Source organism: Bos taurus, chromosome 12 (assembly GCF_002263795.3).
Source record: "Bos taurus isolate L1 Dominette 01449 registration number 42190680 breed Hereford chromosome 12, ARS-UCD2.0, whole genome shotgun sequence".
Lineage (NCBI taxonomy): Eukaryota > Metazoa > Chordata > Mammalia > Artiodactyla > Bovidae > Bos > Bos taurus.
The window spans coordinates 32,000,219-32,013,882 of NC_037339.1; the positions used below are offsets into that span (position 1 = coordinate 32,000,219).

At 41.7% G+C, this 13,664-nt stretch overlaps 1 protein-coding gene across 3 annotated transcripts in view; it reads left to right on the plus strand.

Moving 5' to 3' along the window:
* The window catches only part of FLT3 (fms related receptor tyrosine kinase 3), a 69,899-nt gene that overhangs the window by 10,115 nt on the left and 46,120 nt on the right, over positions 1 to 13,664 (plus strand). For all 3 annotated transcript variants that reach the window (XM_025000075.2, XM_025000076.2, XM_025000074.2), the window contains exons 2-3: positions 6,713 to 6,834; positions 12,360 to 12,562. In XM_025000075.2, coding sequence (XP_024855843.1) covers positions 6,727 to 6,834; positions 12,360 to 12,562 — 311 coding nt within the window. In that variant the 5' untranslated portion in view covers positions 6,713 to 6,726. The remainder of the gene's footprint in view (positions 1 to 6,712; positions 6,835 to 12,359; positions 12,563 to 13,664) is intronic.

Consider the following 13,664-nt stretch of genomic DNA (forward strand, 5'->3'; position numbering starts at 1 on the left):
TATCTTTTTGAATGATCATTTTGTCCGGATATATGCCCAGGAGTAGGATTGCGGGATCATACGATCACTCTGGTTTTTGTTTTTGGCCATTCCATGCAGCTTGCAGAATCTCAGTCCTCTAACCAGGGATCAAACCCAGGCTCCTGACAGTGGAAGCATGGAGTCCTAACCCTGGACCACCGGAGCATTCCCTCTGTTTTTATTTTTTTAACTAACCTCCATACTGTTCTCCATGGTGGCTGTACCAATTTATATTCCCACCAACAGTATAGAGGGGTCCCCTTTTCTCCATACCCGCTCCAGCATTTATTATTTGTAGACTTTTTGATGATGGCCATTCTGATGGGTGTGAGATGATACTTCAGTGAAGTTTTGATTCACATTTCTCTAATAATTAGCGATGTTGAGCATCTTTTCATGTGCCTATTGACCATCTCTATGTTCTCTTTGAACAAATGCCTATTTAGGTCTTCTGCCCATTTTTGATGCTTTTTCAAGAGGTCCATTTTCAACCTAATTTAACATACATCTAGGGACTGACTGCAATTCTGCCTGAGCCTGAGGAGGGTGGATGCACCATTTACACATTTGCCCTCTGGTATCTCTCTGAAAGGAGCTTATACATGTGTCTAAAACCATGGCCTTTGTGACTGCCACCTAGAGGACACATTCCTTGATCTGGTGGCCAGCAGGACTTGCATTTGTGGGTCCCACTGGTCTGTAGTGAACAAAGAAACAGTTATTAACTGACTATCCTTTAGAGCTCAGTGCAGAGAAAGCAGACAAACACTAGCTCCCATTCTTTCCCTGAAAGAGGTCTGCTTGTGTATTTTACAAGCCACTGCCTGAGAGTTCAGCTTCACTGTGCATCTAGGTACTAACTGAAATCTTCCCTTTGTTGTTGTTGTTTTTCGGTCGCTAAGTTGTGTCTGACTCTGAGACCCCTTGGACTATAGCACACCAGGCTTTCCTGTCCTTCACTATTTCCAGAGTTTACTCACACTCATGTCCATTGACGCAGTGATGCCATCCAACCATCTCGTCCTGTCAGCCCCTTCTCCTCCTGCCCTCAGTCTTTCCCAGCATCAGGGTCTTTTCCAGTGAGTTCTTCTCATCAGGTGGCCAAAGTACTGGATCTTCAGCTTCAGCATCCGTCCTTCCAATGAATAGTCAGGGTTGATTTCCTTTAGGATGGACTGGTTTGATCTCCCTGTGGTCCAAGGGACTCTCAAGAGTCTTTGCCAGCACCACAATTCAAAAACATCAGTTCTTCAGCACTCAGCCTTTTTTATGCTCCAGCTTTCGCATCCATACATGACTACTGGAAAAACCATGGCTTTGACTATATGGACCTCTGTCAGCAAAATGATGTCTCTGCTTTTTAATATGCTGTCTAGATTTGTCATAGCGTCCAAGGAGCTATCGCCTTTTAATTTTGTAGCTGCAGTCACTGTTCCCAGTGATTTTGGAGCCCAAGAAAATAAAGTCTCCTCCCCTTCAGGACACGGGCAAATCATGACACATCCTTACTACTGGGAGCCAATAAGCACAAAAAAGGTAATTTAAGAAACTACCAAGAACTCCTTATTGCCAAATTCAGCCTGAAATTGAAGAAAGTAGGGATAACCACTAGACCATTCAGATATGACCTAAATCAAATCCCTTATACAGTGGAAGTGAGAAATAGATTTAAGGGACTAGATCTGATAGATAGAGTGCCTGATGAACTATGGACTGAGGTTTGTGACATTGTACAGGAGACAGGGATCAAGACCATTCCCATGGAAAAGAAATGCAAAAAAGCAAAATGGCTGTCTGAGGAGGCCTTACAAATAGCTGTGAAAAGAAGAGAAGTGAAAAGCAAAGGAGAAAAGGAAAGATGTAAGCATCTGAATGCAGAGTTCCAAAGAATAGCAAGGAGAGATAAGAAAGCCTTCCTCAGCAATCAATGCAAAGAAATAGAGGAAAACAACAGAATGGGAAAGACTAGAAATCTCTTCAAGAAAATTAGAGATCCCAAGGGAACATTTCATGCAAAGATGGGTTCGATAAAGGACATAAATGGTATGACCTAACAGAAGCAGAAGATATTAAGAAGAGGTGTCAAGAATACACAGAAGAACTGTACAAAAAAGATCTTCATCACCCAGATAATCACGATGGTGTGATCACTCACCTAGAGCCAGACATCCTCCAGTGTGAAGTCAAGTGGGCCTTAGAAAGCATCATTATGAACAAAGCTAGTGGAGGTGATGGAATTCCAGTTGAGCTATTTCAAATCCTGAAAGATGATGCTGTGAAAGTGCTGCACTCAATATGCCAGCAAATTTGGAAAACTCAGCAGTGGCCACAGGACTGGAAAAGGTCAGTTTTCATTCCAATCCCAAAGAAAGGCAATGCCAAAGAATGCTCAAACTACTGCACAATTGCACTCATCTCACATGCTAGTAAAGTATTGCTCAAAATTCTCCAAGCCAGACTTCAGCAGTACATGAAACATGAACTTCCAGATGTTCAAGATGGTTTTAGAAAAGGCAGAGGAACCAGAGATCAAATTGCCAACATCCACTGGATCATCAAAAAAGCAAGAGAGTTCCAGAAAAACATCTATTTCTGCTTTATTGACTATGCCAAAGCCTTTGACTGTGTGGATCACAATAAACTGTGGAAAATTCTGAAAGAGATGGGAATACCAGACCACCTGACCTGCCTTTTGAGAAACCCATATACAGGTCAGGAAGCAACAGTTAGAACTGGACATGGAACAACAGACTGGTTCCAAATAGGAAAAGGAGTACATCAAGGCTGTATATTGTCACCCTGCTTATTTAACTTCTATGCAGAGTACATCATGAGAAACACTGGGCTGGAAGAAGCACAAGCTGGAATCAAGATTGCCGGGAGAAATATCAGGAACCTCAGATATGCAGATGACACCACCCTTATGGCAGAAAGTGAAGAGGAAGTAAAATACCTCTTGATGAAAGTGAAAGAGGAGAGGGAAAAAGTTGGCTTAAAGCTCAACATTCAGAAAACAAAGATCATGGCATCCGGTCCCATCACTTCATGGGAAATAGATGCAGAAACAGTGGAAACAGTGTCAGACTATTTTTCTGGGCTCCAAAATCACTGCAGATGGTGATTGCAACCATGGAATTAAAAGACGCTTACTCCTTGGAAGGAAAGTTATGACCAACCTAGATAGCATATTCAAAAGCAGAGACATTACTTTGCCAACAAAGGTCTGTCTAGTCAAGGCTATGGTTTTTCCAGTGGTCATGTGAGAGTTGGACTGTGAAGAAGGCTGAGTGCCGAAGAATTGATGCTTTTGAACTGTGGTGTTGGAGGAGACTCTTGAGAGTCCCTTGGACTGCAAGGAGATCCAACCAGTCCATTCTAAAGGAGATCAGTCCTGGGTGTTCTTTAGAAGGACTGATGCTGAAGCTGAAACTCCAGTACTTTGGCCACCTCATGTGAAGAGTTGACTCATTGGAAAAGACCCTGATGCTGGGAGGGATTGGGGGCAGGAGGAAAAGGGGATGACAAAGGATGAGATAGCTGGATGGCATCACAGACTCGATGGACATGAGTTTGGGTGAACTCCGGGAGTTAGTGATGGACAGGGAGGCCTGGCATGCTGCAGTTCATGGGGTTGCAAAGAGTCGGACATGACTGAACGACTGAACTGAACTGAACTGAACCAAGAACTAAGCCTGGGTGGACGGATAAGATTTCTTCTACAAGAGGCTATTCTGTGAAGACTGGGATAATATGGCTTTTTATCTAATCCACAGAAACCAACATAGATAATCAAAGATGATGAAGAAAGAAAGGAGCGTGTTTCAAACAAAAGAATAAGATAAAACTCCAGAAACAAACCTTAGTGAAATGGAGATAAGTGATTTACCTGTAAAAAGTTCAAAATAGGACTTCCCTGGTGGTCCACTGGTTATGATCCCCTTGCCAAAGCAGAAGGTGTGGGTTCCATTCCTGGTTCGGGAAGATTCCACGTGCTGTAAGGCAACTGAGCCCATGTGTCACAACTACTACTGAGCCCGCACTCTAGAGCCTGCATGATCCAACAAGAGAAGCCACTGCAATGAGAAGTTTGATAACCATGACTGGAGAGTAGCCTCCACTCTCTGCAACAAGACAAAGCCCACAGGCAGCGAAGAAGACCCAGCGCAGCCAAAAATAAATAAATAAATAGTTGTTTTTTAAAAAAGAGTTCAAACTAACAGTCATAAAGATGTTCACTGATGCTCCCTGAGAACAATACATGAATAAAGTGAGAATTTCCACAGAGAGAGAAAGCTTAAGAAGAATGCTGCTGCTACTGCTGCTAAGTCACTTCAGTCATGTCCGACTCTGTGCGACCCCATAGACAGCAGCCCACCAGGCTCCCCGTCCCTGGGATTCTCCAGGCAAGAACACTGGAGTGGGTTGCCATTTCCTTCTCCAATGCATGATAGTGAAAAGTCAAGTGAAGTCGCTCAGTCGTGTCCGCCTCTTAGCGACCCCACAGACTGCAGCCTACCAGGCTCCTCCGTCCATGGGATTTTCGAGGCAAGATTACTGGAGTGGGGTGCCATTGCCTTCTCCGTAAGAAGAATACAATAACTGAAAAATTCAGAAAAGGAGTTCACCAACCAACTGTGTGGTGGAAGAATTACTGAGATCAAAGACAGAGCAGTGGAATTGATCCAATCAGAGGAGCAATAAGGGAAAAAAGAAAAGAGTGAAGACAGTTTAAGGAACTTAAGAGATACCATCACACTAAACTAATAGTCATTATAGGGGTCCCAAAAGATGAAGAGAAAGAGAAAGAACACAATAATTATTCAAAGAGATAATGGCTGAAAAATCCCCTCATCTGGGCATAAGCAACAGACATCCAGGTCCAAGAAGTCCAGAGACTTCCAGATAAGATGAATGTGAAGAGACCTACTGAGACACGTTATAGATACACTGTCAGAAACTAAAGACAAGAAGAAGATCTTAAAGGCAGCAAGAAGGAAAACAGCGGAGCCTCTGTAGTACTATCAGCAGATTTTTCAGCAGAGACTTTGTAGGCTAGAAAGGAATGGCATTACATATTTGAAATGCTAAAAGAAAAAAAACAGCTACCAAGAATACCTGGGAGGAGGGTTCAGGATGGGGAACACAGGTATACCTGTGGCGGATTCATTTTGATATTTGGCAAAACTAATACAATATTGTAAAGTTTAAAAATAAAATAAAATTTAAAAAATAAATAAATAAAATAAAGAAGTAAAAGCTCAAAAAAATAAATAAAAATAAAAATACTTATTGATTTTATTTATTTGGCTGTGTTGGGTCTTAGTTGCAGCATGCAGGATCTTTTCCATTGCAGTGCATGGATTCTCTGATTGTAGTGCGTGGGCTCAGTAGTTGCGGTACGTGGACTCCAGAGTGCACTGGCTTCAGTGGAGGGGCTAGCAGGCTTAGCTGCTCCAAGGCACGTGGGATCTGCCCAAACCAGAGATCAAACCTGTGTCCCCTGTATTGGCTGGCGGATTCTTAACCGCTGGGCCACCTGGGAAGTTCCTAATCAGTTTTAAAGACACACGCAGACTAAAAGTAAAGGGATGGAAAAAGATACTGCATGCTCATGGAAACCAAAAGTAGAGATATCTATACTTACATCAGACGAAATAGACTTTAGCCAAAGATTGTCATAAGAGGTAAAAAGGGTCACCCAATAGAGAATATGACATGTATAAATATTTATGCACCTGCCATAGGAGCACCTAAAGAAATTAAGCAAATGCTAACAGACCTGAAGGGAGAAATAACAATGCAACAACACAAAGGGACCTCAGTACCCCAGTTTCAACAAAGGATAGATCATCTAGACATAAAATCAGTAAGGAAACATCGGACTTAAACTACGTGTTAGACTAGGTGGACCTAACAGTCATTTACAGAACATGCCATCTAACAGCAGTGAATATACAGTCTTCTCAAGCTCACTCAGAACATTCTCCAGGATATTTCTGATCACAGTGGTATGAAACCAGAACTCAGCTACAAGAAGAAAACTGGGAAATTCAAAATTATGTGATGATAAAACAGCATTTGCACGTTTTGTATCTCTATGTCACGTTTTGGTAATTCTCACAATATTTCAAATGTTTTCACTATTATTATAGTTGTTTTGGTGATCTTTGATCAGTGATCTTTGATGTTAGGACTACAATTCACTGAAGGCTCAGATGATGGTTAGCATTTTTTAGCAAGAAAGTATGTTTTAGTTAAGGTATACACATTGTATTCTTGGGTATAATGCTGTTACACGCTTAAAAGGCTACACTGTACCATAAACGTAACTTGTATATGCACCAGGAAACCATAAAGAAGAAAAAAATGGCTGGTATACAAATAACCAGTCTTCAGTTGCACTAGCCTCACTTCAAATGCTTAATGCTAAATGCAGCTAAGGACCACCCTGTTGAACAGCACAGATAAGGAATATTTCCATCCCCCAAGAATGTTCCCTTGGAAAACACTGCTCTAAGGACCTCTGCTCAAGATTGATAGTAAGACTTGCCTTTTGTGAAATTATACTTCCTGCATGCTTTCCTGTTGGCCACTTTCCCTTGATTACATTTTGTTTAATTGTAAGATGAATACATATTTTCTTTTTAAGGTGTGCATGTATCAACATCACTGCCTTTGTTTGCTTTCACAGTTGTTTTTTCCACAATGATATTCCAGACTATTACAAATCAAGATCTGCCTGAGATCAAGTGTGTTTTAATCAACCATGGAAACAATGATTCATCAGTGAGGACATCATCATCAAATCCCATGGTAAAGTAATAGTAAAATTTTAGCTATTTTCTCTGGAGACCATACTTTGTAAGCTATTGAGACTTGCTATGGCTTATGAGCTTTTCTTTTTATATATTTAAGTAACTATGCATTCATGTGGGGTATTGATGAGCATCTCTACTCATTGTTACCTGGGACTCCATCCCAACAAGAGTCACATTGTCTTTGGGCTTAGATTCTGGAAGGACAGTGATACTCAGAATGAATAAGAAACAAAGATTTCCTTTTCTCCTTAAAATAAAGCCAGGCTTCTCTCTCACGCCCCGAATCTCTAAATTTCCAACTGCCTCCTGGGTTTACATAAATAGATTTTTTCCATTTGCTCATTAAGACCCACCTATATAATTTACTTCATTTCTATTTCCCCAAACATCTTGTTTTAATGGATTTCTGTTTACAGCCCCGTCTAGATCCTAAGCTTGAAAGCTCAGCCTCACTTTGGACTGCTTCCTTTCTCTGCCCTCACATTTGGTCAGTTACCAAGTCTTATCAATTTCCTTTCTTTCCTAGTTCTCATTTAACCACCTCATATTCTCCAGTCTCCCTGCCACTTCCCTAATTCCAGCCCTCATAGTCACAATAATATTGTAAGTGCCTTCTTCCTTCTACAGTTCAGCTCAGATAGGGCTGCCGAACTTTTCTTTTCTTTTCTTTTTCTCAATTAATTTTGGGCTGCACCGAGTCTCTGTTGCTTTGCGTGGGCTTTCTCTGGTTGCAGAGGTCTGGGGCTGTTCTAGATGCTGTGCCCGGGCTTCCCTTGTTGTTGAGCACAGGCTCTAGGGCGCGCGGGCTCCAGCAGTTGCGGCACACAGCCTCAGTAGCTGCAGTTCCCAGGTTCCAGAGCACAGGCTCAGCAGTTGTGGCACACAGACTTAGTTGTCCCATGGCATGTGGGATCTTCCCCACCCAGGGATCGAACCCGTGTCCCCTGCTTTGGTAGGTGGATTCTGTACCCCTGAGCCACCAGGGAGGCCCCAGACTATTCTTCTTGAGGCATAGCTACATCCTTTACAGCCTGGCTTGGTCTTCTCATGACTTCAGTCGACGTGCATATCACTCCATAGACTGGCTCTGACTCCTTCAAGTTCCACCCTTGTTTTCCATTACTCTTCTTAATACTATTCAGCTAACATAGCCTAGGTGTTTACTCAAATGAAGGAAGCTTAAATGATCAAGAAACTGAAAATATTAGAAGTCTATATACAATAAAAAGTGACCATAAATTAACCAATTCTATGTTGGAGAAGACTCTTGAGAGTCCCTTGGACTGCAAGGAGATCCAACCAGTCCATTCTAAAGATCAGCCCTGGGTGTTCTTTGGAAGGAATGATGCTAAAGCTGAAACTCCAGTACTTTGGCCACCTCATGCGAAGAGTTGAGTCATTGGAAAAGACTCTGATGCTAGGAGGGATTGGGGGCAGGAGGAGAAGGGGACGACTGAGGATGAGATGGCTGGATGGCATCACCAACTCGATGGACGTGAGTTTGAGTGAACTCCGGGAGATGGTGATGGACAGGGAGGCCTGGCGTGCTTCGATTCATGGGGTCGCAAAGAGTCGGACACGACTGAGTGACTGATCTGATCTGATCTGATGGTTTTTATTCAGTTAAGGATTCATACAAAGCTATAGTTACTCTGTTTTCTTTTATAGAGTACACATAGCACAAAAGTATAGTTTGTTTGTTTATTTACTTATTTATTTGGGTTTAAATTTTTAACAGATATTGGTGTCATTAACACATTGGCTTGTTAATAACTAAGACATTTGGTGTACATGATTATTTTAGTGCAGACAAGAAAAAATTTTACTATTATTTGCTGTGATGTTTTAAACTTTTAGTGTCTTTTCAATGTGAGAAAATAGCTGCACACATTTAAGTGCTTTCTTATAAATCACAATCTTTTTTAAAAAAATCCAAGATAATTGGTCTTGGTTTCTAGTATTAAGCTCTGTATTATCTTTTTTATGTAGAATAAATTGTACTCTTATGCAATATTCAGGATTGTATTAGGACCTAGTAGTTCCTAAACCACATCAAGCAACCATCCTAACTGTAGAAAAACTGAACTTTCGCCTTCCTGAAGCTGAAGGCGCTCCTTCTGGGTATTTTCCTGCTTCGATGTGAGATGGATTATCAGGGTGTCAGTGGCTTTTCTCAAATGCAGTCTTGATTTCTTCCATAGTTCACGGTTCTCAGATGAGACATCTTTCTAAAACTCTTATAGTTCAGAGGTTTTTTTGAAGAACCAAGCACTCTTTAGTTGACAAAGCTGACCAAGGCAGCTCTAATAAATAAGCAACTCCATCCTGAGCTGTATCACAGTATAGCCTGGGATCAAAATAGGATTATTTTACTGTTTCCACAATTCACTTAATTGTTTCAAATCTGAGATTTCCCATCATTATCATTTCTGTTTGAAGATTAAGGTGGTGTGTCCTGAGTTTCTCCCCTACAAGGCTACTATTTTTCCTTTGTAGTTAAAAAGGATTGGGGGGAGATACAAATATTCTGTTTCTCCTCCGTTTTTCACCCCACTGATTCTGGCGTCCACTGGTGGAGCTTGCCTATAACCATTATTACTGTGATGTTTTCCTGATGATGAGCTTCTTTGCCCCTTGTTCCCTAACTGGAATTAGGGAGCAACTCCCTAACTTGTTCCTAACTGGAATCCTTCTGTGAGGAAGAGCTGTCTCTTCTCTCCATGTTATTTATTTAATCAGTCTAGACTTATAGACACTTATTTTATTGCATGGATTATAGCCCCAAACTAACACTTTATTTGGGGGCTCAGATGTTTCCAGCTTTGGTCATTGGGAGCTACTTCAGCTTGGTTCCTGTGTCTTTTCAACATGTCCGCATAATTTTTGAAGCACACCCTTACTTTTTGGCACTACAGCATAGTTCAGGCTCATCTTGTATTTTTCCTGTGTTGGCGCTGGAACTAACCACTTCTCCAAGAAGCATTGGTTTCATGGAGAATAGTATTTAGAAACCAAGATCTGAGAGCTGAGTGTGCTTATTGCTCCTGAGCATTGTTGCTTCTAGGTTTTCTTGGCAGACACAGGTAGGATATACATGCTTGTATACTACCTGCCGCCCCCATCCATACACACTATATTTATCTCTTTATCATCTCTATCTATCTATGTATCACCATGAGTTCATGCTGATAACTGTGATTCAATTCAGCACCAAAGGGTTCATTCTACCTTTCTCTCTTTCCTCAGTTGTACTTCTCTCTCTGACAGTAAGACCCCTGGCTTTCATTATCTAAAATAATTTACTTTATTATCATTCAATAATAATATTCATTTCTGGTGTAAATGGCAGCCCACTCTAGTATTCTTGCCTGGAGAATCCCATGGACAGAGTCTGTAGCCTGGTGGACTACAGTCCGTGGGGTCGCAAAGAGTCGGACATGACTGAGGCGACTTAGCATGCACATGCTGGTGTGTCAGAGTTGCTTACCCACATCCCAGTGAGAAAAAGATTTAGCAACTAGAATACAGTGCGCGTGTGCTAAGTCTCTTCAGTCGTGTCCAACTCTTAGTGACGCTATGGACTGTAGCCCTCCAGGCTTCTCTGTCCATGGGATGCCCCTAGGCAAGAATATTGGAGTGGGTTGCCATGCTCTTTTCCAGGGGATCTTCCTGACCTGGGGATTGAACCCATGTCTCTAACATCTCCTGCATTGGCAGGAAGGTTCTTTACCACTAGAGCCACCCTGGGAAGCCCCTGGGAATACAGTACTTGTGTGCAATTCTTTTTGTCTTTAACCTCATACCATCCAAAGCATTCTTTTCCCAAGTTACTTAAGTTTGTTCCTTTCTTTCCCAATCCCTTCACTCTGATTATGTTAGTTATTTGTGATGCAGTTAAGTTCACTTGGTTTGCATTCCATTTTTAGTTCCCCCATATCCTGGTTGATGTTAATGATTTATTTTGTGAGTATCTGAAACAAGATTCTGGTCCTGAAAGCTAAAGCTATGTGATAAAAGACATACTCATAGAAATGTCATGCCTTCTTCATCCCTACTTCCAAGTTTCCTCCTTTCCCCATCTATCTCCTGTAGTGAGCCAGTCCCTTAAGGTTTTTATATTAGTCCTGTATTTCTTGTGCACAAATGAGCAGATACATGTGTATTGTCTTAGTCGCCTTCCTTGTTACCCAAAGGATAGCGTAACTGAAAGTAGAAACATTTTGAACCTAGCTTTCTTCACTTAGCATCTGCCTAGGAAATCACTGCAAATCAGTTCATGGAGCTTGTCCTCATCCTTCTCTATAACTGCATGTCCTCGATTGTGTGGATGGGCCATAATTTATTCCGTCACTCTGCTGTGTATGAGCACTTAAGTGCTTTCCTATGTGCAAGCACTTAGGTAGTTTCTAATATTTTGCAATTATAAATGATGTTCAGTCAATTGTTGGACATATAGTCCTCAAAATGGGATTGCTGGCTGAGAGGGTGAAGTGCATAATAGTTCTATTAGGTGTTGGTGAATTCCAGACCCGCCCCTAGAAGGGTGCACCAGTTTGCCTTCCTCCAGCAATGTATGAGAGTGGATATTTCCTTATAGCCTCACCAACAAAATTTTGCTAGTGTGATAGATAAGTGCTATCTCAATGTTGTTTTTTTCTGATCATATGTGTATTTGAACATTTTCTCATGTGCCTAAGAGCCATTCTTTATAACGTTTTTGTGAACTGTCTATTTATTTCTTTTTCCCTTTTCTCTATCGTGTTTTTGCTTCTGTGTCTCTCAATGTTTAAAAAAATTCTTTACCTCCTAAGGGTATTAGCACTTTCTTTCCTTTATTTGTCATACGCATAGCAAATGTTTTCTTCTGGCATGTCAGGATTTTGTTGTTGTTGTTCTTGGTTTACTTTATTCTGTGTTCATCTTTTAAGATCCAGCTCAGTTGCTGCACTCCACTGGAGCATCTCCACCCCCACTGTCCCCGCCTGGAAGTCACTTCTCCCTGCTCTGAAGGTCCAGAGCACTTAAATGCACCGTCCAAAGTAGTGGACTTCTGTTTATCAAGCACATCACATTTCACTTTGTTTTGTTATTTCTTCCTGTTGTTGTTCAGTTGCTCAGTTGTGTCTAACTCTTTGTGACCCCATGGACTGCAGCACACCAGGCTCCCCTATCCTTCATCATCTCCTGGAGTATGGTCAAACTCATGTTCATTGAGTCGGTGATGCTATCCAAACATCTCATCTTCTGCCGCCCTTTTCTGAATTTGGGGGTAGCACAATTCAACCTATAACAGTCTATAAAGCATTTTTAGAAATGCAGCCTAAAATTATCTGTCTTTTCCTTAGAGAATTATAACTAATATAAATTTTAGTCAGTGATATGTCCTCCATGGGTTATGATGCGCTTGGGTGTTGTATGCAGTATTTCAACATGTATGTATTTGGTAAAGTTTCCAGCTAAAAGGAAGAGTTATTAAACCTGCCCTTGTAGTAAATTCACGTTGTTTCATCGATGACGTAGGCATCAGAATCCCGGGAAGACCTGGCATGTGCATTGAGGCCCGAGGGCACAGAGACCATCTATGAAGCGGCCACGGTGCAGGTGGACGTGTCTGCGTCCATCACACTGCAAGTACTGGTCTCCGCCCCAGGGAACACTTCCTGTCTCTGGGTCTTTAAACACAGATACCTAAACTGCCAGCCACACTTGGATTTACAAAACAGGTAAGCGGGAGCCAGGGCGGCAATGTGTAACCACAAGGATTTTTGGAGGAATACTTTCTTCCCATTAAAAAGAAAAAAAGGCATTCTTGCTTCATTTGGAGTTTCTTTTCAGACTGCTGTAAGACGTCCATTGTAACTCTTATCTCCAGTGAAATAAAGTGAACCAAAAAATTAGTTAGGGCATGGATTCATGACATTTTATAGCAGTCAAAATGCACAGGGTAAACTAACCAAAAGTGAGTCCTAATGTAAACTATGGACTTGAGTTAATATCAGTATTGGTTTATCACTTGTAGCAAATACACCACACGTATGCAAGATGTTAGTAATAGGAAAACTGGGGGTGGTGGGGGGGATGGGGAAGGGTGTGTTCGGGATCTCTGTGTTTATGCTGTTTTCCCATAAATGTAAAATTGTACTAAAAAATAAAGTCTATTAATTTAAAAAGTTATATAGACATATATGGTATATTTAGGGCCTAAATCCCATGGACGGTGGAGCCTGGTAGGCTGCAGTCCATGAGTTTGCACAGAGTCAGACACGATTGAGCGACTTCATTTTCACTTTTCACTTTCATGCATTGGAGAAGGAAATGGCAACCCACTCCAGTGTTCTTGCCTGGAGAATCCCAGGGACAGGGGAGCCTGGTGAGCTGACGTCTATGGGGTCACACAGAGTTGGACATGACTGAAGCGACTTAGCAGCAGCAACAGCAGAAGAAGAAGGGCTTCCCAGGTGGTACTAGTAAAGGTACCAGGTAAAGAATCCACCTGCCAATGCAGGAGACATAGGAGATGCAGGTTTGATCCCTGGGTTGGAAAGATCCCTTGGAGGAGGAAATCGCAAGCCACTCCAGTATTCTTCCCTGGGAAATCCCATGGACAGAGGAACCTGGCAGGCCACAGTCCATGGGGTTGGACATGACTGAGAGACTGAGCGGCCGGGGCCTAAGAACGTAGTGATAGCTGACAAAATGTAAAACAAATAGTGAAAAGATTGTTTGAGATTTTAAAGGTGGCTTGTTTTTCAAAAATTTTATTTACTTATTTTATTTTTGGCTCCATGGATCTTCATGGCTATGCATGGACTTTCTCTAGTTGCA